This window comes from Thamnophis elegans, chromosome 7 (genome assembly GCF_009769535.1).
Source record: "Thamnophis elegans isolate rThaEle1 chromosome 7, rThaEle1.pri, whole genome shotgun sequence".
NCBI classification, from domain to species: domain Eukaryota; kingdom Metazoa; phylum Chordata; class Lepidosauria; order Squamata; family Colubridae; genus Thamnophis; species Thamnophis elegans.
Genome location: NC_045547.1, coordinates 33077588 through 33102988, shown reverse-complemented (window position 1 = coordinate 33102988; position 25401 = coordinate 33077588). Strand labels below are relative to the sequence as shown.

General features: G+C 38.0%; 2 protein-coding genes across 5 annotated transcripts; one reads left to right on the top strand and one right to left on the bottom strand.

Annotated features, from left to right (window-relative positions):
• Positions 1-576: 576 nt before the first annotated feature.
• SNU13 (small nuclear ribonucleoprotein 13) lies at positions 577-4609 on the top strand. The gene is made up of 3 exons (XM_032221988.1): positions 577-698; positions 2144-2264; positions 3720-4609. The coding sequence occupies exons 1-3, from the start codon at positions 696-698 to the stop codon at positions 3980-3982; spliced, it is 387 nt and encodes a 128-aa protein (XP_032077879.1). The 5' UTR covers positions 577-695; the 3' UTR covers positions 3983-4609.
• Positions 4114-25374, bottom strand: XRCC6 (X-ray repair cross complementing 6). 4 transcript variants are annotated; one of them, XM_032221984.1, is made up of 14 exons: positions 25288-25374; positions 23938-24066; positions 21554-21639; positions 20787-20899; positions 19055-19193; positions 17840-18094; positions 17030-17213; positions 16629-16815; positions 15109-15277; positions 13391-13552; positions 12269-12398; positions 8539-8639; positions 7724-7837; positions 4114-7153 (listed from the first exon to the last, which is right to left on the bottom strand). In XM_032221984.1, exons 3-14 carry the CDS (start codon positions 21630-21632, stop codon positions 6951-6953), a joined length of 1836 nt encoding a protein of 611 aa, XP_032077875.1. In that variant the 5' UTR covers positions 21633-21639; positions 23938-24066; positions 25288-25374; the 3' UTR covers positions 4114-6950. The 4 variants fall into 4 exon arrangements, with proteins under 4 accessions (XP_032077875.1, XP_032077874.1, XP_032077876.1 ...); XM_032221983.1 differs by having other exon boundaries at positions 25219-25301; XM_032221985.1 differs by having other exon boundaries at positions 4114-7150; positions 25219-25301.
• Positions 25375-25401: the final 27 nt, after the last annotated feature.

Here is a 25401-nt window from a genome sequence, read left to right as displayed (position 1 = left end):
TTTTAATTGCTTCAAGTATTTAATGAGTTATTCCCAGTAGATTGTTGTTCCTGTTTAATTTCTGCCAGTTGCAAAGAACTGAGAGCTTTAAAAAAATTATAATTGCTATCAGAATATGTCATGGATTTCTCAGTTTGTCATATACAGAAAATTTTGATGAATGGATTTAGATCTAGCCTCCATTCGTCCAGAGTTTCTTTTTAAGCCCAGCCTCCCCCAGCAGGAAAGAACTGCTAAGCTGTCACTTTTAACCCATTTTTTAAAAAAAGCATAATATTTTTATTGGTGCTGAAACCTAGATGCGCTATTAATCAAATCATGTACTTGTAAATGTAACTAATAATTGTGTATAAATGACAATTGCTAATGAGTGAACGTGGAAACACGGCCCATTAAGTTCAGTAAACGTCACCGTGACAGAATCTGAATACGATCACTATTTTAGATCGAAGCTCCTTCTCAACCCAAGTTTTCTGTAATAACGAGTCAAAGATAGGGGTCGCACTTGCTGGAGCCGAGAAATCTTCGAGGTCTGCATCGTATTTCTTGCGGGAGGGCCGCTCCTTTCTAGCGTCACTTCCGGGAGCGCCTCTATCTTATGTAGATGCGCATTAGTTTACGTTTTTCCTCCGTGAAGCTTTCGGGCCGAGGGGATCCAGAGCAGAATCTCCGGCTGAAACTACTACTTAGCACAAATGGTGAGTGGGCCACATCCAGACGTTGCAGAAAGCGATGGCGCTACTTTGTCGGGGAAAACGCCGAAACGAATAGTGCTTCGGCAGCGTGGTGGAGAGCTCGAGCCTAGGAGACCACGTGGAGGACGCTTATCCTGCCGCGCTCAGCCTCGGTTTCCATACAGGCACCAGTGAAATCAGGTGCTGAGCAAGACGCCTTGCGTGCAGCAGCACCCGGCGCCTTCCTCCGTTGCTTTTATAATTTCTGTTTTTGCTAGCATGTTGAGGTTGGAATGTTAAATATCATGCCACGAGTATCCCTGCTTTTGCGATGGATTTCTTTTATTTTTATCCGGTCCTTGTACTATTGAATATGAAATGCATAATAGGGTGGCCTATTTTGTTCTCCTAATAGCTTTCTCTGGAACTCCCAAGTATTTGTAACGGGACTCAGAGAAATCGGTTTCCCTCGTGGTTATGTAAATATTTAAATTCAGCCCTTTGCACTCCAGAACAACCATTTTGTTTTTGTCTATCTTAAGATACTACATCAAACTCGTACTCAAGAATGGGAGCTACCGGTAGTACATTTTGGTAGTATGTATTCATGTTTATGAGATTTGTCTACTGCTTGAAATAAAAAGGACTTTAGGGAGCTTGCAGAATTTAAATATAAACGCAAGTCAATATATTAAAATGGCAGTCCAATTAAGGCTTGATTTAAGTTTTTGTTGAAATAATATATTAAACTTATTAAATAAGATGCCTCTCTGGTACAATTAATCCTTGAACATCTGAAACAGCTGTGTCATCACTTGCTTTTGGAAAACCATGAGGATTGTGGGGGGGTTCCTTTCTCAAGAGGTGAGGAGCTGTAATGGAAAATTTCTGCTGCTGAGCTCTCTCCTAGGGGATGGGATGCAGTGGGAGACTCTTAGCAGATCCTCCCAAGTGATTCTGATAATATCAGACGAAAGAAACTGCTGGGAGATGATCCCTAAGGCCCAAAGCTGTACAACTTTGTAAGTCATAACTGTCACTTTGTATTGCATTTGGAAACATTTAGTAATAAGTGCATCTTCTGTAATAAGGTGTAAGATGATACTCATGACTGGCCACTGACCAATATCATTCTGACAAGCTGAAGTTTGGGGAGATCTTCAAGGGCATTCTGTGTTCAGTGAATGATAGCAGTCTAAATCTAGAGATGACAAGCATGAGTGACTATTTTCAGGATATCTTACAGTTGTGTCCATTTGCTCCTTGAATATGTTATAGTGAAAAAAAATGGAATTTTCAGGGTGACTTGGATTGCTAATGAAAGAGAATTAGCAAATACAACAGTTCTGGTAATGGAAAGATAATTACTTCACCTGGCACCAGTACAGTTATGTTCCTTAAAATAGATAGCAGGCCGTTGAGGAAGAAATACTGTTTTCTGTAACTCAATTTCTGATATTTTTCTACAGACTGAGGCAGAAGTAAATCCAAAAGCTTACCCTCTTGCTGATGCTCTGCTCACCAAGACACTATTGGATCTTGTACAGCAGTCATGTAACTACAAACAGTTACGCAAAGGAGCAAATGAAGGTGAAATCTGATTGAAACTTTTTATCAAAATGTTCTTATCATATGGATGTTGGGGAGGGGGAATATTGTCTCCTTTCAAATGCTTTGCCCAAAGTAATTAAAACATTTTAAATAATTTGCTCAAGGGCAAGAGAAACTTAATTCAGAATTCAATGTTTGAAGATAGTCATAAGAATTCAGCAAACTGCAAGAATTTAACAGCTAAACCAAACAAAAGTTGATAATGGATTAGATCAGACCTGTCAAACTGATGGCCCACGGGCCGGATGTGTCATACGCAGGCCATGCCCACCCCAGCTTCGCAAGGGCTAAAAACATCATGATACATCATGTGATCAAATTTGACACACGTGGATTAGATAATGTATTGCATTTAGGAAGCAGAAGAGAAATAGAAGAGGGACAGCTCTACCAGATATTACCAGAGGCAGTTTGAGAAGATGGTTACAGGAAGTTAGTCTGACCCCTAACTAAATATAACCTTAAACATATTGATTCTCCTTCTTAGTGGTAACTTATTACTGGTATTTCCTCAGATGTGCTGAACAAAAATAATTGACATCAGACAGACACACTGAAAATTAAGTAAAAATAAAATGAATAAATAAAATTTGAAGACAGAAAGGTCTTTTACAATAATATCTGTGTTTACTTTCATTGTTAAAGAAGTCCTCACATGGGAAATATTTGGAATGCTGCATAATATACGGATTTGTATTATGCCCTTTCCTAAGGTAGGTTCATTCCCAAAGGGCATTTAACTTGCCATGCATCTACCGTATTTTTCTGAGTATAAGACGCACCTTTTTACCTCAAGGCTGAAAATCTGGGTGCATCTTATACACTGAATACAGCATTTTTTGCCTCTCGAAACGCCGCCCCTTCACCAAAATGGCCATGCATAGCCTCTAGGAAGTTTTTAGAGCACTCCTGGGGGCTGGGGAGGGCAGAAATGAGCAAAAGACAGGCCATTTTTTCCTCCCCCCCCCCCCCGAGCACTCTGCAAGCTCCCTAAAGGCTATTCATGCCTTGGGGGGGGGGGAACCAGGCCTGTTTTCATGAGGGTTAGAGTGCAAAAACTTTGTATTTTCTTCTTCAAACCTTGCTGCATCTTATACTCCGAAAAATATGGTAAGAATTTGTACTCATACATTGAATCCCTCAGAGAGATGCAGCCAGATACTCAATTCATTGATTTGCAAATGGTAAGCTATTTCTTCAGTGTTATAACCACTTTAGTGTCCAGCAAACAAATCCCACAATGTGAAAATGATGTTGAAAATATATTTGATTAAGATGAAGTCAAATCTTGAAGCAAAAGAGTTTGATGAAGGATATAGAATACTATTGCAGGTAGCAAGGTGATCTTTATCCTCTTGCAGCACCAGCAAAAGAAGCTAGCTCTTGAATTTAATGAATGCCTGGTAGTAATTATATTGATTTCTTTTTCCACAGCCACTAAAACTTTGAATAGAGGAATTGCGGAATTCATTGTGATGGCTGCAGATGCTGAACCTCTTGAAATTATCCTTCATCTCCCACTACTTTGTGAAGACAAGAATGTGCCCTATGTGTTTGTGCGTTCCAAGCAAGCCTTAGGAAGGGCATGTGGTGTTTCTCGGCCCGTTATTGCCTGTTCCATTACTATCAAAGAAGGCTCACAACTCAAGCCTCAAATTAATTCTGTCCAACAATCTATTGAAAGACTATTGGTCTAACTCCGATAGAAGTAACTCCAAAAACCAAGACTTTATATGAATATTTTGTTTAACAGCTATTGTTTTACAATGTAAGTCATGCTCTTATAAGATGGATGGCCATATAAATGATTAATAAAAGTTTATTAGGTTTTTGAATCTATTATCTTCAGTCATAGGTTGTTTAGGCTTTTAATTGGAGATTGCTTGTTCTTTTAAGTCAATAATTAATAATTTGCAGTTACTAGACAGTAATGATGCTAACCATAACCCTAATCTCAGATTGCTGAAGTTGGTGAGCAGCTTTCTGATTTTAAGGAGTAGAAATACTGCTGCATGGTCAAATGTTTTCAACTTGCTTTTTTATGGATTTTCAGGGTGGGAATTGGAGGCTTTCCTGAAATTCTATCCTAAAAACACCCTAATGTTCAGGAAATGGGTGGAGCTTGCTCTGTCAGAATTCAGCAAGTTTACCAGTTGTATTTCAGTGGCGTGACCTCAGGATGCTTGAGGGCCAAATGGGGATGTTCACCTCTACCTGACAGTGTATTAGATTGTGTATCCCTGCTTTAAATCTACCTGGTGCAAAAATTCTTCAATGAGATTTAAACTAATTCTTTGATAATAAATATCTTCATTTAAAAATGAGTTTGTGTATAAGTTAGTGCTTAATACAATAATGCAAAACATATAATATTCTATTCAATAACCAATAACCTATTGAAGGTTATTTGGTTTATGGAGATGCCTTAGAAAGAAACTGAAGTTTGCTCCCAAATCTGATGCAGTTTGATAGGACAGAAATGTAAGAATTTTCTTTTGTTGCTGTAGCCAGAGGCTTTTTTTTTCAGAAATAAATTACAATAAATAAGTACCATGCCCAGTGTCTTCTCTGAAACTGACATGCAGCACTAATTCTGATAGACGTAGTCTTCCAAATTTTACTTAATCAATACTGCTTTCTAGAAAGTTAGATGTATTGGGATGCTGGCCTCTAGTTTACCACTGCAACTGCACAAGAATGAGGTAACAGCAAACAGTTGGCACTGTTTTATTAGCAAAACCTTTCAACATTTATATTTTCCAGTTAAAAAGAACATTGCAAACATTTTGTATGATAAAGTTTTCAGATGCATAAATGGTATTATACAAAGGAAGAAGGCAACTCATGACCAGATAAGTCATCATTTCAGATATTTCCCTACATAAACAAACAATAAAAAAGGACAGCAAAAAATTAATGAGACCAGAATGACTTCAGGTGAGGAAAACTTCAGCTTCACTAATGAGTTTCCTTGTGGGAAGCTGACCAGGAGCATTAGGGGAAAAAACCTCTTTCCCTCCCCAAACTTGTAAGCTTGCCTGCCAGCTTTCTTATTACCTTTTGAAAACTGACCTGTCTGCAGCAGTGCAGCAGCACTGAAGAATCTATAACTTTACCAAATTTCATTCTTACAGGAATCATAGATACCAGATTTGGGTGTATTCTGTAAATTAACCCATTTTGAGGTATGCCGATTCCAAAGTTGTTGCTTTTTGATGCAGCATTTTGCCCAAATGAAGATTACATACATAGAAGTTTTAGTAGTATGTGGGTTGCACGTTAAATGTGCTCAACTATGCAAGAATGCCTGTCGTATTCAATAGGTTGACTGGGTGTTGTTAATAAAATGTATTTCCTGCATTTTATTTTTATAATTAATTTGTAAGGTGTGTGTCACAAATTTGTTCCAGGAAGTAAAGGTGGCATGTATAAGAATCCTTTTTCCCATAATAATTTACCCCATAGTAATAATTGAGGTAATGGACTGAAAATGTCTGACTGATCCAAAGTCAAAAGTTAGCTAGTGAGTTTTCATTATTGAAGACTGATTTGAGTCGGAGCTTTCCATATTTTAATATCTAGCTAGGTTCAGCCATATGTTCAGTATTGCGGCCAAACCACAGTAAAGCAAACTCAGCTGACTACCAGATTATCAAATCCCAGCCTGTGCCACCATACCTAGGCTATTAGGCTGCAAAAATCCTACTGAGGCTAAATGGTAACAGATACAGAAAACCTTTTTCTTCACAAGATTGTCCCAGCTACATTGGAAGTAAACTTAGTAAAACTTCAGTCACTTGAAATAGAACAGCCATAGAACATAGTTTATTTTTTTAAAAAGGCCCTTTAAAGCCATACTTTTCTGCAGGATTCCAACTGTTCTGCACATGGATAGCACTTTTTCAACCAGTTCAGTGAACAATCTACTGTCAACTGGATCAGCTTTGTCCTAAAGTACGGTAAGGTTTCTCTCTTCCCCCCAAATCCTACTTTCCCACTTTACAGTACAACTCATCTAGCTGCCAATTAGCTGTTCCATCAAATGGAAGAAAAATGGCAGCTAAGAATGTTCTAATTCTCAAGAGAGAACACCAGCCTAGTAAAGAATGCTGACCTGTGGGTCATTGTGGACTCCCTTTGGGTCATTGTCCATCACTAAATAGGAAAATTGCATTCAGCTGTAAATGTTTTTTTTTTTTAATACAGGGTGCCTCCTGGAGAGGAAAAAGCTCTATAAAATCTGAATGACTAACTTGTTTCTATCATGGACTGGGAAGTAACACGGTTGGGAAAAAAAAGATTGCCAGGGCACATTTGCTATATGTTTGAGGCATGTGTACAAACCAAATTTATACAGTATTATTCTTCCAAAAATAAACTATTTTTCTAAATAATACTACAGTAGTTTGTGCAATATTTTATATGTGAAATGAAAAAGCTGATGCAGCCAAACCAAGCTCATTTATTAAGGACAGGTGAAAGTTATACAGTCAAATCTAGAACTAGAAGTGGAAATGGAATGGACCTTTTTCTATTAATTTCACAAAAATAAAAACCTTCCCACTCCCTTTTATCGAATGTCTGAAAAAATTTCTCTTGTCAAAATCTCAACATTTAGGAGATTTTCAACATTACAATGTTTGAAATTGTAATGGGGGTGTAAACTCAATGCTTATTGAAATGCGCAGTTATCGCATCTAAAAGTTCTTGCTTCTTTCCACCACCTGTTAGCTTATAAATCCTGCATATATCCTTTAGAATTGGCACAGTAAGTTTACCCAAAGTGCCTTTATCAACATGATTCCTCACTTCCTTTTCAGAGAGTTCCATTCTTGCTTTCTTTTCTGGTTGTTCAGTACCACTACCTGCTGGAGAAAAAAATGGTTGTAGTTATTTGCCACGCATTTGCTATAATTGAAATGTTTCATGTATATATCCATTGTGGTACAAAATCCTACAAAGCTTCACATTCTGATCTCTTTAAAAGATTTTGAGTCTTCTTCAGATCAAGTTCAACTGTTGTTTCATAGAGATGTCCAGGTAGCTTTCTTAGCACTATTGATACGGCTTTCCATTACCTCACTCCAAGATACAGAGAGTATCAATTTATGACAATTCGTTCAGCAGCATATTGAAGTTACTATGTATTGAACAAAGGGACATACAACCGATTCCCAAAGTTGTGGTCATTTTGCATCCCCACAGGATCACAATCTGGGCATTTGACAACCCATTTGCATTTATGGCTGGTTGCCAAGACTGCATTAATATGTCATTGGCATCTGCAAACTTCCTCAGAAAATCAAGAACCTTGGGTCAAAAACCTACTTATATTCTGAGAAAAAGGTATACTTAGACCCCACATTACAATGTTGGCAAACTTTAAAAGGGCATATGCATATAAGGATACAATTGTCTCCTCTCTGTATTCTTCTCACCTTGTTTTCGTTTTATAGTTTTCCCATCAGGATCATAGCCTGGTGGATAAACAAGTTGTTTAAACTCTTCTGCAAGGTTACCCAGTCGGACATCCATTAGCTCAACCTTGGGCACTGGAAAGAAAGGAAGATGACCTTAGGACTGATATTTAAAAATACAGAAATAATGGATATTTAATATGCACAATATATTTTTGAGCTTTAAAGCAGCAGGGGCCATGAATAGACCTACAAAATCTGACTAGATAGGAACAAGTACCAATTAATGTTAATTATATTTTGCTTTGTAAAATGACATATCAAAAACAGTAAATAACTGCTTTGAAGAATTAGAAAGTAACTAATAAATTATAATTCAATAGAGGTATTTTTCCCCCTCAGCCTTCATTAACTAACAAAAATGACAAGATAATATAGATACCAGGCAGGAAAGTGAAGGTAAGAATATTTAGCTAACTTAAATACATCAACTGATGAAGGAAAATTGCTATAAAGCTCCCACTATGTCTCAAAACTCGCAGTACAGATTGGAAATTGTAATCTAGGCTCTTTTAAAAAAACTCACTGAACAATGAATTCTATTTTTATATTTTATACTTTATTCATTTTAAAAACAATCCCTACATTCAGGGTAGACATTCAACTGTCTGGTAAGTATTTAAACATTACAAGTAATGTACAACTCTATCAAATATTTTTACTACTTCTGTAAAAAAAATACAGTTCTATAACAATTGCTTGCTGTATTCTTAAATGTTTATGACATATCAAAGACCATATTCAAGGCAAATTATATTATACTAAATTATTCTTGCCTGTCAGATCCTCAGCTTTTTCAGGTTCCATCAAATCCAGTGCCAGTGCTTCCAAATTCATATAATGCTGTTGTAGTACTGGATTTTCAAAGCTCTCACTTCTGTCAAAATCCAGCAAAAAGTGCCAAGAATGTCATCATGATTTGGAAATGAAGATTCAAACACACATTGACAGACTTATTATACTAAAGAATAAGGTTCTTCAAGCATAATAGCTTTCTGTGGGAGATTATCCAGTTTTGAATACAAGTGTGTCCGTCATAAAACGGAATAACTGCTATATAGATATCAAAAAAGAGAAATGGCAGAATGTTTTGCTACCACCACTTTGGTGCTCTTTAAGAGAAATATTTGGTTTTTCCTTGCATTATGAAGCAGCACACATCAGTTAATATTGCAAAAGAAATGTTGTTTAATGAAAAGTAAAAGGTTACTTTAAATATTAAAAAATGTACAATTACTATAGTACATGCATTTGAAATCTATAGCAAGACATGTCTCTAAATGAAGATAACAAAATGCTTTCTAGGTTAGAATTTTATCAAAATTGATGTAGTTCCTACTTACAGATATTTTGAATTCATATTTTCCTTCTCTAGGATGAATGCTTAAGTATTATATTGTAAGCTTAAATTTGTCCCTTCTATACAGAAGCAATTTGGTTTTCTATTCAGAAGTAGGACATTGTAATAGCAAAAACTATTTGTTGTATACCGTATATACTCGAGTATAGGTCGATCCGAATATAAGCCGAGGCACCTAATTTTACCACAAAAAACTGGAAAAGTTATTGACTCGAGTATAAGCCTAGGGTGGGAAATGCAGCAGCTACCGGTAAATTTCAAAAATAAAAATAGATACCAATAATGTTTTTGAATATTTATTTCAAAGAAAAACAGTAAACTAGCTCTGTAAGTGGAAAAGAGGGTCAATAAAAACAATATGGTATCAACAATAACTTTAAAAGTACAAAAACCTTAGCTCATTCAGCAACCAAGCTAAAACACAAGAGTTAAAATCCTTCAAAACTCATAGGCTCATAATATACATTCTACCAGTGTCCTGCCTGTGCCCATTAAATATACAGCCTGCCTGTGCCCATTGAATATACAACCTGCCCTGTGTCCATTAATTACAGCCTGCCATTGCCCATTGAATAACATATACAGCCTGCCTGTGCCCATTAAATATACAGTAGCCATTGTAAAAATTTGCTCTGGATAACAAATTATTATCACACAATACCGGTGTATTCAATGAAATACTTCACTCACCTCATGATTAAGGTGACCAGATTTTCAGATTGGTAAAGAGGGACACCTTTGACGGGGGGGGGGAGGGAGCTGGCCGCGGCGGTTACTGCCAGCCCGCGGCCTTGCTAGGGACGTCTGGTCACCTTAATTATACACATCCTCTCTCTCTCTATTCACTATGTCACGGCACACTAGTGTGCCACGGCACAGTGGTTGAAAAACACTGGTCTAAGAGACAACATGCACTGCAACAGAAGGAGTGTTCCCATAAAGCTAAGGTTTTCAGGACCTACAATTTTACCATCCAAAACAAGAGTGTCAGCATCGGTGTGCACAGAGTATAAGGACATCCCAGCAGCTCTCCCATTCATTCCCCAAAGGATTCCCAATGACCCCATAAACCATTTTTACCATGTTCACACTCTTCCCTACCTATAAATACACACAGTGCTACAGTAATGCTAAGGGTCAGCAACTGTCACAAGGGCTTATAGACAAAACAGCTGAAAGAAAGGGGATCCGAGGTCAAGTCTGACTACCCCCAAAATGATGAATCAGCAGATTATCTGTTTGGGTCCCCCTTTTTCCTTTCCTCCCCTTAACCCTAGTTAGCTAGCCCCCATTCCTTTTTGTGTGTGTGTGTCTGTGTGTGTGCAGAGCATACTTATGGGTGACCTCATGTTGATGAGTCAGCAGTGTCTGGACTCTGCACACAGAAGGCTGCAGCCAGCAGATACAAGGGGGTAATTCAGTCCACCTCATCCCTTTGTAAAACACCCCCCACCCCCAGCCGCTCCTCAGCCCCACCCGTTCCCAGACACCTGATGAGTCAGCACTACTTTCCCAGATGGGGACAGCGCACCCAACGCTTAGGTAGTCCGAGAAGAAGCGGGGAAGGGCCCCACTTCTTCTTCTTTCCACCCCACCTCCGCAGAAGAAAAACTCAAAGCATCACGGCGATCCCGGGAAAAAGAGGCGAGCCGGGGAGCAGCGGCATTTCTCTCTCTCTCCCTCTCCCTCTCTTTGCCGTGACCTGCCGCCGGCGGGCAACAAGGACGGCCACCCACGCCGCAGATCCACGTCCAGCAGGGAGGAGGAGGAGGGAAACCCACCCACCTGTCAGCCACGGGAGAAAGGAAGTCGGCGAGCGGAGGAAAAGACGGGGGAAAAGGAAGCTCGGCGGGTGAAATGCGGTCCCCGCCAGGATCTCACCTCGCCCTCTTAGCCTCCCCACCCTTGACACACATGCACGCACACGCACCCTCCGCCTAGCCCGCCAGAACATTCCCGGGTGGGAACAGCCGGGGGTGGGGGGAAGAGAGAGAGAGAGAGACGCGATCGCGTTCCCGGCAGTCCAGAGCAGGAGGCGCTTTTTTCCAAAAATAAACACCGTGGATCATCTATCTCAGTGTTTCTCCACCTTGGAGACTTGAAAGTGTGTGGACTTCAACTCCCAGAATTCTGGGAGTTGAAGTCCACATATTTTCAAGTCTTCAAGGTGGAGAAACACTGATCTATCTAATTAATATAATTAGTTATAATTAGTTGGGAGGGAAAAGCGCTTGGTGCAAAGAAGGACTTTCTTTCAACCAGCGGAACCCCCTGGCGCAATCGGGCTGCGATTGGCGGCCGTCCTTGCTACAATCCGCGCCGAGCTCTGATGAGGGGGAAATTAGATTCCGGCTGATGCGGCAGGGGCTGCGCTGGTGGGGACGGGTGGAGGGGATGGGACTTGGAGTCCTACCATCTTGGCGAGTGGGGAGTCTCATCCCACCCCGCCCCGCCCGTCCCCGCCAGCGCAGCCAGGCTGCGATCGGCGGCCGTCCTTGCTACAATCCGCGCCGCCCGCCTCATCAATGGGGTAAAGTCCTTACGTCCAGCTCTGATGCGGGCGTAAGGAAAGTCCTCTCTTTCCCCCTCATCAGAACACAAGCCCGGGAAGCGAGTGGAAGTTCTCTGCGCGACTGAAACGGAAGCCACGGCAGGAGAGTGAGGCTGCTGCCGGCCATTTCACCTCGCGCAGAGAACTTCCACTGGGTCCCGAAATGGAGGAGAAAAAGGGGCGCCCCTTTTTCTCCTCCATTTGGGCAAATTTTTTCACTGACTCGAGTATAAGCCGAGGCAGCTTTTTTCAGCCCAAAAAGTGGGCTGAAAAACTCGGCCTATACTCGAGTATATACGGTATGTACATTTTAGATATATTACAAAATTAAAATTCAATTCATTAAAAAGTTCCCTTGTTTGGGAAGCTAGTTTCGGTCCAAAGTAACTTGTGCATTCTGTATCCTGCGTTGAGCAAGCAGATAGGATGAGATAAAGGAGACTGGTTCAAAGTCACCCCATGAACAGGACAGTTAACCTCTACCACAATACACAGGCAAAATAGGGCATTGAAAAAGATATTGAAGTTTGAAAGTTTGTCCAGTTACTATTTGCTATATATATATATATATCTTAATTTTTATCTCTTTTTTCACCTGTACTTGAATCGAAGCTTCTGTATTATTTCCTTCATTTTGTTCACTTGTTGTTGATTAGCTGGTATCTTCTCAGTAAAGTCAATATTTCGTTTGTCATCAGCGTAAGGTAGAAAAATGAGGTGAAAACCTAAGCAGAAGGAAAAACAGACAACAGAAAGTCAAGCCATTTGGAAGCACAACATTTATTCTATCAACATAATCTCCAAATAGGCAGTATTTTGATAAATAATCTACTAAGATAAATTGGCGTTATCACAAACTGCCTGAATGCTTCAATTATTTTAAACGCCTTCAAATATTAAATTATTAAAATATTGATTCATTAACTGAAATTGTTTAAGTGCCAATAAGTGATTGCTTTTAAAGAGATAATTAATGTGGAAAAATCATTAAAAAGGCAGAGCAGAAATAATTTATTCATGTTTACATTACTTTTATTATATATAATTCAGAAAGGGGCATATATGTAAACACCTTCTATAGTTGGAGCAATAAGCTCATAAATAGGTAGTGAAGGTTGACAGAAAAAAAATCTCACAGGCAATAAAGTTCTTGTTAATAAAATATGCAATTTATTATAATCAGAGATGGCCTAAGTATGTCCACATTCAATTAATGTACATAACATGCTAGGTTTTATTTTTAAGAAATAAAAAAAACATATTTAGTTGGAGGCAGCATTTAAACAACTTTAATTTGATATTACACACAGACACACTTTATTACATATTTTAATATTTTTATTAAATTATTTATAAGCCACATTCATTGGTTATGATTAGAAATAATGCCAAATATGGAATTTGAAGATCCAAATTCTTCTGGAAGTTTTACCAATCTTTTTATCAGTTAATACAAAAATAGGAAAGGAATAAAATTCAGGAGGAGAAATACCTGCACATAAATTATTTTACCACACTGTCCTATTATTATTGGATATACCAGATATCTTTTTTCTAGTATTATTAAAGAATACACTTGTCTGAAGTTATACTTGTTCCATGCTGCTTGTAAAGGTATAAGCAAAATATCTTATTTTGATAATGTTTTGAAAAAAAATATCAAATAGAGCAACACCTCTAAGCCAACCACAAAACTAAAATATAATATTTAAATTACCTGCAGGGACTATCTGTACATTCTGCTCATCTAGTTCTTCTTCTTGTGGGACCAGGGCTATAAACCTGGGAGGATTGTTTTGACGTGGTGTGTATCTACATATGGCCATTACTCCTTTCTCCAAACACTTTGTTAACAAGGCATTAAACAGAGTAGTACTTCCTGTAAGTAAATTAAGGTTCTTAATTTTTAAAGTAAACCAAATAAATACATAAAATCCAAACTGATCCAGAGATGAACTAGTCGAATTTAGAATCCATATAGGTGAGATTAGCAGCTATGAGCAGGATGGAATCTCATGACTCCCAACTGATTGCAAACTGACCATAAAACCACTATCTGCTCTCTCTCAAAAAAGCAGTTTTATGGAGCACACGTGGGTAATCTGATAATCTCTCAACTCCCAAGAAATGTGTTGCCTAATTTTTGCAATTGGGTGTTTTTTCAGCATGCTCCGCTCCTTTAGAAGAACATCAATTTGCTAAAAGGCTCAATGAATTTTGGTTAAATTATTCTAATGATTTGAAACTCTTCAAAATAATCAAGAAGTTATAGCACATATTCCCCAAAACACATGTGAAGGTTATTTTTGTTTCTTATTTGACCTAGGACCTTTTTAAAATGTGGATGACAACAGTCTTTTCCCACATTTTCTTTTACAAATCTCCATCATATAGAATTTCATCACTAATATTAAACCAGATTTCTGATGAATTATATCAGAATCTGGATGGTGGGAGTGCAGTTTTTTTTTCATTCTGTTAGATCTCTCAGTTGCATTTAATACTATCAATCATGTTATCCTTCTGCTCTAGGTGGGACACTGCACTGAAGTAGTACCATATCTGCTATAGGCAGAATCAGTCAACAGTTGTAGAGATAAAAGGTCAAATGCTTTTTATATGAAGACCCACAGCACTCAACACTCTCCTCCATTCTATTCAATATTTACATGAATCTAGTGGGGGAGCTCATACGTGGATTCTGAGTAATTTATGATCAATAAGGTGATGATACAGTTATACCTCTGTACTTGGGGCCTAAAATGAAATGTTCTAGAGGACCTTACCCAGTATCTAAAGGCTATAAGATCAGGAGAGGACAAAACAGTTCAGTATGAATCTAGCAAAACTAAATGGCTATTTGTTCAGCAATTGCATGATGGTTGGTGCCCTTTTGCTGGCTGGGATGGGATAGCACCCACTCCAAAGGAAAGGGTTCACAACTGGAAGATGGGGAGGAGAGGGTTGGACTGCCTTAGGAGTAACGTTTTTCTATCACTGCATCAATCCAATACCAGTATTGTGGAACAAGATACAATGCTGGGATTAAGATGGTCCTATTTTATTTTTCAGATGCTATTGAGATTGGTTGTTCTGTTAAGCAATGTGTTGCACATTGCTTAATCGTCACTGTTATTTGACTGGTTTTGCTTATGTTTACTGTTGACATGGGAGTTTCTTCAGTTTTTATTACACTATATGTTAATCTTAAAAGATGACTTGGTTAAATAAGTTAACAACATGTAATGATGGAAAAAATAAAATTAAAAACTTGTTTTGCTAATGATATTTATTCTGGATTCATTTCTGAAGCCTAGAAATTAATCCTTTTTGATTCAGGAATTCCATTGCTGTTGTTATTGTTGTTGCTAGCATGTTCTGGAACTGAGTAACCCTAAAGATAAATGGTAAAGTATACTTTTCAGTTATAATTACCATTCATTAAGAACTCATCAGGATAGATGAACTGTGCAGGCCTGATATAGTGATATGGCTTTAGCATTACCAAGGGTTTAAACCCAATCAGATACAAGCCCGGTGTATCAAATCTTTTTATTTCTTCTGTCTCTTCTTTCTCTAGCACAATCTTACGATTCCCATAAATCTAAGAAAGGAAACCAGGAAAAAACAAATGCTGAAAAAATGCAGCAAAAATGATCAAAAGCCTATTAGAATCCTTATAACAAGTCAGAACCACAAAAATCAAATTCCATACCAACTGTGTAAGAAATAAAGAGAAGAGCAGCAAATATTTCCCCTGAGCTCATAGTTTACTCCCAAAGGTTACAAATTCATCCAAATCATCCATTTCTCCCTAGCTTTAAGCACAGAGTGGGATTAGGGCTCATTTTCAACAAAATAAACACATTTATAGTTATCAGAATTTTCTGTTTCTTGAGAACCTTTTCATCCTATCTTTTTTTCCAATAAACATGGGAATATAACAATTTTGTTATATATATTTTGTTACATAACAATTTAAAAATACTTTCAATTTATCTACATTTGTGGGAGAACAAATGATGTGTGATAAATAAAATACACAAATAAAACAACGACAATCAAATTGAGTGAGGACACTTCAGTCAAATTTTATATGATTGGGATTACATCCCAGAAAAAGACTTTTAGAGCACACAGTGGTACAAGCCCAACGAGTGTTACAAGAAGTGCAACTACTCTGAAGCAGTGGAGAAAGGTGCTATATTCATGTTCTTGCATACGCCAAAGCATATTTCTGAATTATTTCTGAAGCATTACACAGTCTCAGTGGATACTGCAACTAGAGTATACTAAAGAATTCCTATTTTATCCCAGCCCTTAGTACAACACATACAAGAATGATTTTATTTAAAGCCCCTTTAACAGGCTACTTGGTTTTTTGGATTTTGGGGTAATGGTTTCATTAGCTGGCTTCTTTTTCCTCTTGATGTATTTTATTTTTTTACTTGTAAGTTGCACAGAGTCATCTAGAATTGGACAGTCTCAATATTGAAATAATGATAAACAATAAATCATATTTACTCAATTTCCAACTAAGACATACTCAAACAAACATAAATATGGCCAGGAAAGTGATGCATAAAAACAATCCCAATTAAACTACAGTTAAACTAAAATTAATGGTTGCCAAACATTTAGTAAGATCTGATCTATACTAGGCTTAGCTTCCTACATGTAAAATTGCCTTAGCAACAGAAAGTGTCTGATTCCTAGCAGTTTTATGAAAGTTGTGCTTGAAGAAAACATATATGTACCATAATACAAATTCTAGTATCTGGTAGAATATGGCCCAAGATATGCTAAGGAATGAATTCATTACTCTTTACAAAGCATCACAGCAAGGAAGCTCAGATACACAAGTCAGGATATAATGGCTTCTACACCATTATAAACTTTGTGATGTACTGCTGCTCAAAATTCTTTAACATGGAAAACAAAGTTGAAAACATTACCTGAGCTCTCTTGGTGTCACTTGGAAGGAGCAAACTACCTGTCTCTCGACTAAAGGTTCGTGTTTTTGTTTTCAGTGGCTCATTAGTTTCTCTGTAAAGTTTCACTGGAGGCTGCTTGACGGCCTTCTGGACTAAGTTGAAAACGCCTACAGTAAGAGTTACATCTTTTCCCAAATAAAAATTCAGCCTAAAGAATAAAGAAACACAAATTTAAGTCTTTGAAACCTTGTACAATATTTTAATTTCCATTTTAAAGAGATGAAAAGCACATTATAATTTCTCATCTGAAAACCCAGTAAAGAAACTTTCCACAATTTAATATTATGTACTATTTAATGTAACTATGTTATCATGATTCCTCCAAAGTCTCCCAGATTACCCTGATGTCTCTTGATACTCACCGACTTAAAGCTCGCTTCCTTATTTCTTTTGCTCGTACTTTCTTCATAAGATCCTCCAATTTGCAAGACTCTTCAAACTGGATTCCTAGATCCTCATCATCTGCTGTATTAATGATGTCTCTGTAGAATAAGGAAATATCAAATCCTCCAGGCTTCTTTAGGTTCATTAAGTCAAGGTAAATTCCTGCAATCATAGAATTGTGGGGGGAAAGAGGTTGTTTCCTATATGAGAACATGGATACCATTACTTCATTTCTTATGGTGATCTCCAGGTATGTATAAGATAGCATTTACTAGGTAAAGAAACCTCCAAGAATTAAACAAGGAAAAAAGCTTTGTTTGAAAAAGCACCTAAATGAGGACAGGAGATGCATCAGAAACTATAAGCTGCAAGATGAGCATACACATAAAATTGAAATCTTTCTCAAGTTTAGTGTACACAACTGGTGTTCCCTAGTAGATTCCCATACATTTAGAAAATAGGTGTTAATTGATTTACCCTCCTTTTCCTGCAATACCCAGCACATGCTGAAATACTTCACATTTCTGGACTGTCTAAACAGAAACACTCATCAAATTGGTGACCAAAATTTAGTCCATCAGCAAAGATTATTTAATCATGCATTCAATTCTTCACTCAACCACAGAAGTCTTCCTAAATTACTTTGCACCACTGATAATCTCTCATTTTAAAGTATCTCACATATGCCTCCTTCTAGAGATCAAATTGAGGAAATGTTGTTTGCTTCTCTGAAACGAGGTATCACTTTTATTCTAAATTATGCTTCACCTATAATTTGAAATACTAACCTGTTTCTCGTAGGTCAGCAGCTTTAGTCCTAGCAAATTTGGTTTTAGTACTATCTTGACCATGAGGATCATCTTCATTGGTGAACAGCATAATTCTCTTGTGGCTCATCTTGAATTGGACAACACTGAAGAGATTACTACAAACCCAGAGCGCCTCACCTAATGAGTAATCATCACTATGGCCAAAGGACTTTTGGAAGAGAGCTTTTCCCTGTTCTCCTTGATAGCTAGCCAGCTCTAATACCCGTTTTGCCCCTGGTAGGAAAAAAAAAAATTCTCAGTTCTCACAAAACCAAAACAATGGTGATAGTGATATCGCTCTAGAAATGATACACCAGTATTTGCAAATCATCCAGGTTTGTCCATTGTATTCATTTCCAATTCAGGAAAGTAATATTGTTCAACATGGCAAGATTATTTTTTTCAGTTGCTAAATATTTATTTTAAAATAGGAAAAAGGCTGAAAGTAATATTTACATAATAGTAAAATAATCTAAGTAGGAGGCTTTAAGTAGATAACAGCAATTTGGGTGAAAACAGCATCTAACTGGGTAATCCAAATAATTATTTGCATTGTTTACCTAAATATTGTTTTAATTAATTTTGATATTAAATTGTATAACTTATCAGCCGCCTTCTTTAACCAATTAAGAATGTTTGAATTACATTTTTGTCAACTGTTATATTCAGTTTTGTGTCATATGATAAGCATTCTCTCACTTTTGCATGTAAATCATTAATAGAAAATGCTAAGGAATAGAGGACCCAGAACCAAACCTTATGGCACTCTGGTGGAAAACCTAGTGAAGATGATCTCTCCTTTTCCTAGGTTAATGATTCTTAAACTTTGCATTACCATAATAAATGAATTTGCATGAACCATTCACTCCCATGAATAAACATAAATCTTCTATTGATATTATGGTTAAATAATAAATATGCCATTTTTTAATAATCAACACTTAATTTATGTGTTACAGAGCTTCTCACACTCTGAATTATATCACATCAATCTCCCACTGCAGGATTTTGCAGACAAAATAGGGAGCAGAGTCTAGAATGAATTTTGACCGCATTCCTATTACAATTCTTTTTTTAAAATGCAACTATTTCTTATGGTTTCTCAGATATCCTCACTTGCAATTTGAAGATTCCTGCATTATGTATCCCTGAATTCTTTCATCACAGATACATTCTACATAGTTCCCGCTTTACCTGGATTGCTCAAATTCTGGAGAACATATATGTGTTCACGATTCATTGTATTATTATGCTGCTCTGTTCCATAAAACACAACACCAACAAGGTCCCTCTCATGGCTGATGATTTTGTTTCTGTATACATTCTGAATGCACTGGTAAGAAAATACAAATCAGCTGGGATGGAAGAAAATAATATAAATATATCTAATCATCCTTTTGACAGATGTGGGGTTATAATACTCTATAGCAATGATGGCAAACCTTTTTTGGCTCGCGTGCCAAAAGCGGGAAAGTGCAGGGGAGCTGTGCACGGGCATGCCACACCCATAATGCAATGCGCACAACCCCAGCGCACATGCACGCATGACCAACACTCCCCATTTTTGGCATGCTTTTTTCGCCCTCTCTGAGCTCCAGAGCTCCGGAGGGCGAAAACAGCCTCCCCCCCCCCCCCCCGGAGCCTTCAGGAGCTTCCAGTTTGCTCCTAGGGCTGGTTTTAGCCCTCCGGAGCTTTCAGCGGCCTTCTGGAGGCTTCCCTAAAGGCTCTGGAGGGCAAAAAATGACCCTACGAGCAAACCGTGTCTGAAACCTCCAGAGGGCCTCCGGGGGGGCTGTTTTCGTCCTCCCCAGGCTCCTATAAAGCTTCTGGAGCCTGGGAAGGGTGAAAAATGACCTCAAAAGAAGACTGAAGTCAGCTGGCCAGCACACACATGCGCGCTGGCCAGCTAACAGGACAACGCGTTGCGTGCCCTGACAAATAGCTCCGTGTGCTACCTATGGCACGCATGCCATAGGTTGGCCATCCCAGCTCTATAGTATAAATACTTCTAAATATGGCAAAATTTTCTAACACTTGATCTTTAGAACATTTATAACTGGGAGACTTCCAGTTGACATCATGGCAGGATCAGACACGAGGAGTGGGTCTATTTTTTTCTTTCCCTTCCTTCTATGTTAGAATGGTGGCATGATTAGAAGTTAGGTAGAAATAAGAGAATGGGGGAATATTTGTGTTTGTATGTGTACTTTTATATAATGAAACAAAAGCAATAATAATATTGTGATTGGCATTGGAATAATATATTGAAACATTGAGGAATTAAATAATGAAAGAACATACCTTAATATAAACCTCTGTTTTACTATCAGAATTATATAACTTGATGAATGTAAAGAATATGATTAGAATAATCTTGTATGCTTAAATAATATTGTGATTGGTATTAGAACTATGTATTGAAACATTGAATAGTGAAGTATTGCATCTTAATAGATGTAAAGAGTGAAATATGGGAGGTAAATTAAAAATGAACAGGATTCGAAGCAGCAAAGCGGGGGACGGTTGCTGGATAGAAAGAAAACATCTTTTAATATAAGGGTGACATGATTAAAAGTCAGAATAGAGACAGAAATAAAAGAAAGGGGGAATATTAGTATACACATTTTTACATAATAAAATAAAAGCAATAACAAGAGGGAAGCTTAGAAATTGAATGGCGGTATTATTATGTATATTTAAACAATATGGTGATTGGCATTAGAACAATATATTGAAACATGGAAGAATTTAATAATCACAGACTATAACAATATAAATGTATGTTATTGGAAATACCTAAGCTGGATGAATGTAACAGCTATGATTAATATTACCAGTTTTATCTTACCCATGTTACAGCGCTATCACTACAATGCATTTCAGAATCTTTCAAATTTCCAGATGTAGGGAAAAAAAGTCATCTTACCTGAATTGTCATATCAAAAGGTGTCAAACTGCTACCATCGAAAGACTCAAACATTCTTCTTGAGCCATCCACTAAAAAAAGCAAAGTGTCTCGACCTCCATATTTATATACTCCTACAGAGATAAAAAAATGTTGTATTTAATGTGTATCATCCTATTTATCCAATTAAATTATTCTATATTCTTTAATTATAACTATCACAGGTATTCTGGGACAAAGGATATACATTCATATATCCGTTGACAAAGGATATACGTTCATATATACATTCATAAATTTGATGTAGCTTTGGGGGGAAGGGGGGTTAGCTCAACAGTTTGCTCATGTTGCAATACACCATAAGACTAATAGCATTAGCTTTATTTAAAAGCAATTTAAAGCAGCCTCTTCTATTTGGTCTGATTTTTGAGCAATAATTATAGTAGATAAAAGTTACCAAGGATCCTGATATCACACCTACACCTATACTTAGGAAAGCATACATTCCTTGAATTAACACTGTATGCTTCCTATAGGCATTACTGTGGAAAAGCCTTTTGTTTTTATCCAGTATGCACCAGTGTATGTTTTAGTTTTTCAGGACTCTGCACCAACATAAAAGAGGCACTTCACATAAAAGACACAAAATATTACTTTTGCCGCTTATCAATTTCACATGTGATGTCTGGTTCCCCCATACCATTGTAATTTAGTTGCAAATTTCCCTCAATGCAGCATTTCTATCCAGCAAATTAACGGCATATGCATGCCCCCAAAATGAATCTTACCATCGTTTTCAGCTCCTTCTTGTTCTTCCTCTTCTTCCTCCTCTCCCTCATTTTTGTAGTAAGATACCCAGTTTGACATGGTTCTCCTGTGTTATTACAAAGAATGAGTGATATAGATAAATAACTTCCTATATTCAGACTGGTTTCCATAGACAGAAGTCTTTCCACACATGCAAACATGAAGATGTTCATGTATTCTACTTTTGCTTCAACTCAGTCTCCCAGCTCTTAAATATATCCAACGGATCATTATTTTTTCAGTAAACAGCAACACATTGCACAATTTGCTAAAACATTACATGGGCAGCAGAAATAGATGACATAATAACTGTGTACAAGGCCCCTGAAATATAAAGTTTTAAAAATAAATAAATAATAATAATAAAATAGCCACAGACTGACAACATCTTAGTCATTTCTCTACTCATTTCATTTATGGAAAAAGATACTCAGTGTCCTGCAACGAAGAGATTAATAACTTTGCCAAACTCTGAATTACTGTAAACAAAATATCCTATAGAATATTGTTAGATGAACAATAAGTAAAATAAGACAATAATATATCTATCATATTATTACATGTTATAATTACAATTTCTAATATCCATACTGGTTATCTTAAGGTAGCTCATTCCAAGTTTGCAAAATATTAACAATACCAGTAATAAGAACTAGCTTCAGCTTAACAGCGAAAATGCAAGCAATTTAAATACTTATCCAGTCAGCAAACTGATGCTAGATTTTATGATAGCATCTCTCGAAAAATAAATTATTTTTTTTATTTTTATCAACTTTTATTTTTAGCAAATTTCTACATCACCCATCTGAACTGACTCAGAGTGCCTTACATACAATCATGTAAAAAAGACCATTAAAATAGTTAAAACAGAATTAAAACAAAATTAAAAATTAAACAGTGAAAAGGTTAAAAAAAAACCAGGGAGCTCCTTCAAGCCACCAGCTACTTAAGAGGATTGGATGCCAATTTTACACACACACACCCCAATATCATTTGGCAGAATCAGGTCAATGCTCTTCTAGAAGGCCAGAGGAATGGGAACCCATCTCACCTTAGGGGTAAAATGTTCTGTGAAGAAACAACTATTTTGCTTTACATGTATCTACAATCAAAATTACTGTTGTTTTCACACTAACTTGCACAGCTTTCAAAAGCAAAAACTATTAGATAAGAAAACAGACTAACAAATTGGAATCTACTTTCAAATGTACTGAGTTTCACTATCAATTTTCTATTACTAAAAGTTTGTCTTATGATCAAGGGTTCCAGCAATTTTAAAAATTACCCTACTTCTGCAGTTTGAAAAAGTATGACAAAGCCTGCCCTAGAGGAGAGCCTTCTGTCGGCCTTCTCATCACCCAGCATACTTGCTTGTACAAATGACCACACATTTCTTGACAACCATATTAAAATTCATCTGACATTGTTTTGGTATTTGATTTTGAAGTTCCTCCTCATGAAGTACATTTACTATACACCTGCTTTCAACCCAATATGGATTATTCTTAGCTTTTTCCATTCTTTTTTCACTAGCCTTTCCATCATATCGTTATTTTATTTTTTTGTATCCCGATTTCATTATTTTTACAAATAACTCAAGGCAGCAAACTTATCCAACACACCTTTCTGTGTTCCCCACAACCACTGCCCTGTGAGATTTGGGCTGAGGTCCAAGATCATGCAGCTGGTTTTCCTGGTTATAGCGAAACTAGAACTTACAGCCTCCCATTTTCTAGCCAGGCCATTGTTTGAAATTACATTCCAACTGCAAGATTCAATTTTATGCATGAATATTTTGAAACTATTTGTAAGGCTGTGTGTGTAGAGGATTGTGTGCCTGACTACATTTTTGCTGAAGAGAAAAATTTGAATTCAATGTCCATCCACCTAATAAACTGTGCACAAAAACGTAACTTCCAGAAGCGCCTGATGCCCTGCTGCCATCCTTCAACTCCCCAAATTTCTCTTTTTGAAGAAGGGCCACATGGGACAGATTAACTCGATCTTCCAAACGCCCTCAGTGTGTCTGAAAACAGAAGGGGGGGGGGGGACGAGCGCAGCCATGCGTTGCTCTCGAAAACTCTTCTTCTCTGCGTGAAAGGGTCGGCCTTTATTATATTACTTACTCACTTCAATGTTGGTAGCATTGCTTTGCCTTAATATATTTTCAAACCATAAACCGCTATTACAACACCGCATCAAGGAATAAACAGAAACAGCGGGAGCCCCAACTATTTACAGCTCCTCTTCCCTCGTTTCAGGCCCTTCCTCGTTTGCTGCCGAGGCGGGCAGAACCTGTCGACGGAATATCTTTACTGTGGTCCCACGAACCCCCACTCCACCCCCACTCCCGATTCGAACTTACCGCCGATAAAAAGACGGCGTACAAACGGGCTTTTTGCAGAAAGTCCCCAACCTTCCGTGTTATTTATTCTCTTTTCTCCCCCGATGGATTCAAGAATGGGAACCTGTCAGTCACAACAAGTCTCCGCCCCTTGATGGGGAAAAAAGATAAAGCGGCGAAAGGAAAAGCAGAAACGGCCGTATACAAACAAGTTCCCAATTTCTCAGTGCAGTAAATCTTGCACTCCGATTAGCCACAGGTATCAAACGAAGAATCGCGGAGACGTCCGAAATCCCGATTGCCTGGATTGTAGAGGGTTTACATTCCGTTATTTAAGCCGCATCCTTACTTGCTGTAATTTACTAGTAAAGCAATGCAATTTTTTTTTAGTCTCGGCGCGATTGCAGAGAAATCAAAGAAGCCCCAGACGTCTTGAAGGAAGTCGATGAGGGGAGATGATGTGAGAGTAGCCTTCTTTCTCCCCCGCCCCCCGCAATCTGAAAAGTATCTCAGATGGACGGTTTAAGGGTGAAAACTGCTTGTATTTAAATTCGGAGAATTTAAAAACTCCGCACATTTTTTCTTGAGGATATATTGATTAAAAGAGCATACATTATCCTTGGTGCCAATCTTTACTGAGAAATTGGGAGAATAACACACCCAGCTTTTTACCCCCATTTACTGCTTCAAAAGATAGTACCTAGCCCACCTAAACTGAAAAGCCAAATAAGGTCACGCTTAATTAGTACATGGGAAGTAGACGGCCAGGAAATCCTAATAACGGAATTGACTGGAAAACCGGAAGGAGAGCTTGGAAGTTCTTGGCAGCAAACACCCATTTCTTTTTCCCAATATTATCGATGCATCCCGGAGCCTATAAAGATACCAAGAGTCGAATTCGACTTGAAGGGATTTTACCCGTTTTAACACAGGCAGATTTTAGCGGGCAAGAGGATTCAAGGCCTAAAACTCACTTAGCAAACAGAACGCGTCACTATTTCTATTGAAAGGGCCTGACAGGGGTTTCATTCTGAAGCCTTCGACCGCGCACTAACCCCGGTGAAAAACCGAACTCGCCTCACAAACGCCACCCACCCATTCCTAAATTGTTATTCCCCGTTAACATCTCGATGTCCCACCCCTTCCGTACGTTTTAACCAATGGCAGGCGACAAAGACAGGCTCGCATTGTCCTCAATGATGCCGTCCACATGGAACAATTGCGTAAACTCTTTGGTCCCGCCTTTCTACTGTTCAGCGCCGCTCCCTCACAAGAGGCCCAGTGACAAGCGCTTTATCTCACCTTATGGGGCGACGCGTGCGTGAAACGAGCCTTCCCCTCGGCGCCCTCCCTCCGCCCCTTTTCAGTCACCTCCTGTCAGTCGGTTAGTCCCCGCAATAGCGGTCGCTGCCGGGAGCCGCACCGACTAGGCCAGCTGCGCTCCCCTCCGGCTTCTCTCTTCTCCAGCGGCCTCGCCAGAGAAGG

Bases quoted from the DNA above. Each gene is read 5' to 3' on its own strand.
- XRCC6 (XM_032221984.1), bottom strand. From the start codon at position 21,632: ATGTCAAACTGGGTATCTTACTACAAAAATGAGGGAGAGGAGGAAGAA. The intron at 18,095-19,054 runs GTAAAGCGGGAA...TTTTCCTACCAG, and splicing joins CCAGAATTTGAGCAATCCAG to GGGCAAAACGGGTATTAGAG. The intron at 16,816-17,029 runs GTGAGTATCAAG...TTTATTCTTTAG, and splicing joins AGGAAGCGAGCTTTAAGTCG to GCTGAATTTTTATTTGGGAA.
- SNU13 (XM_032221988.1), top strand. The intron at 2,265-3,719 runs GTGAAATCTGAT...CTTTTTCCACAG, and splicing joins ACGCAAAGGAGCAAATGAAG to CCACTAAAACTTTGAATAGA.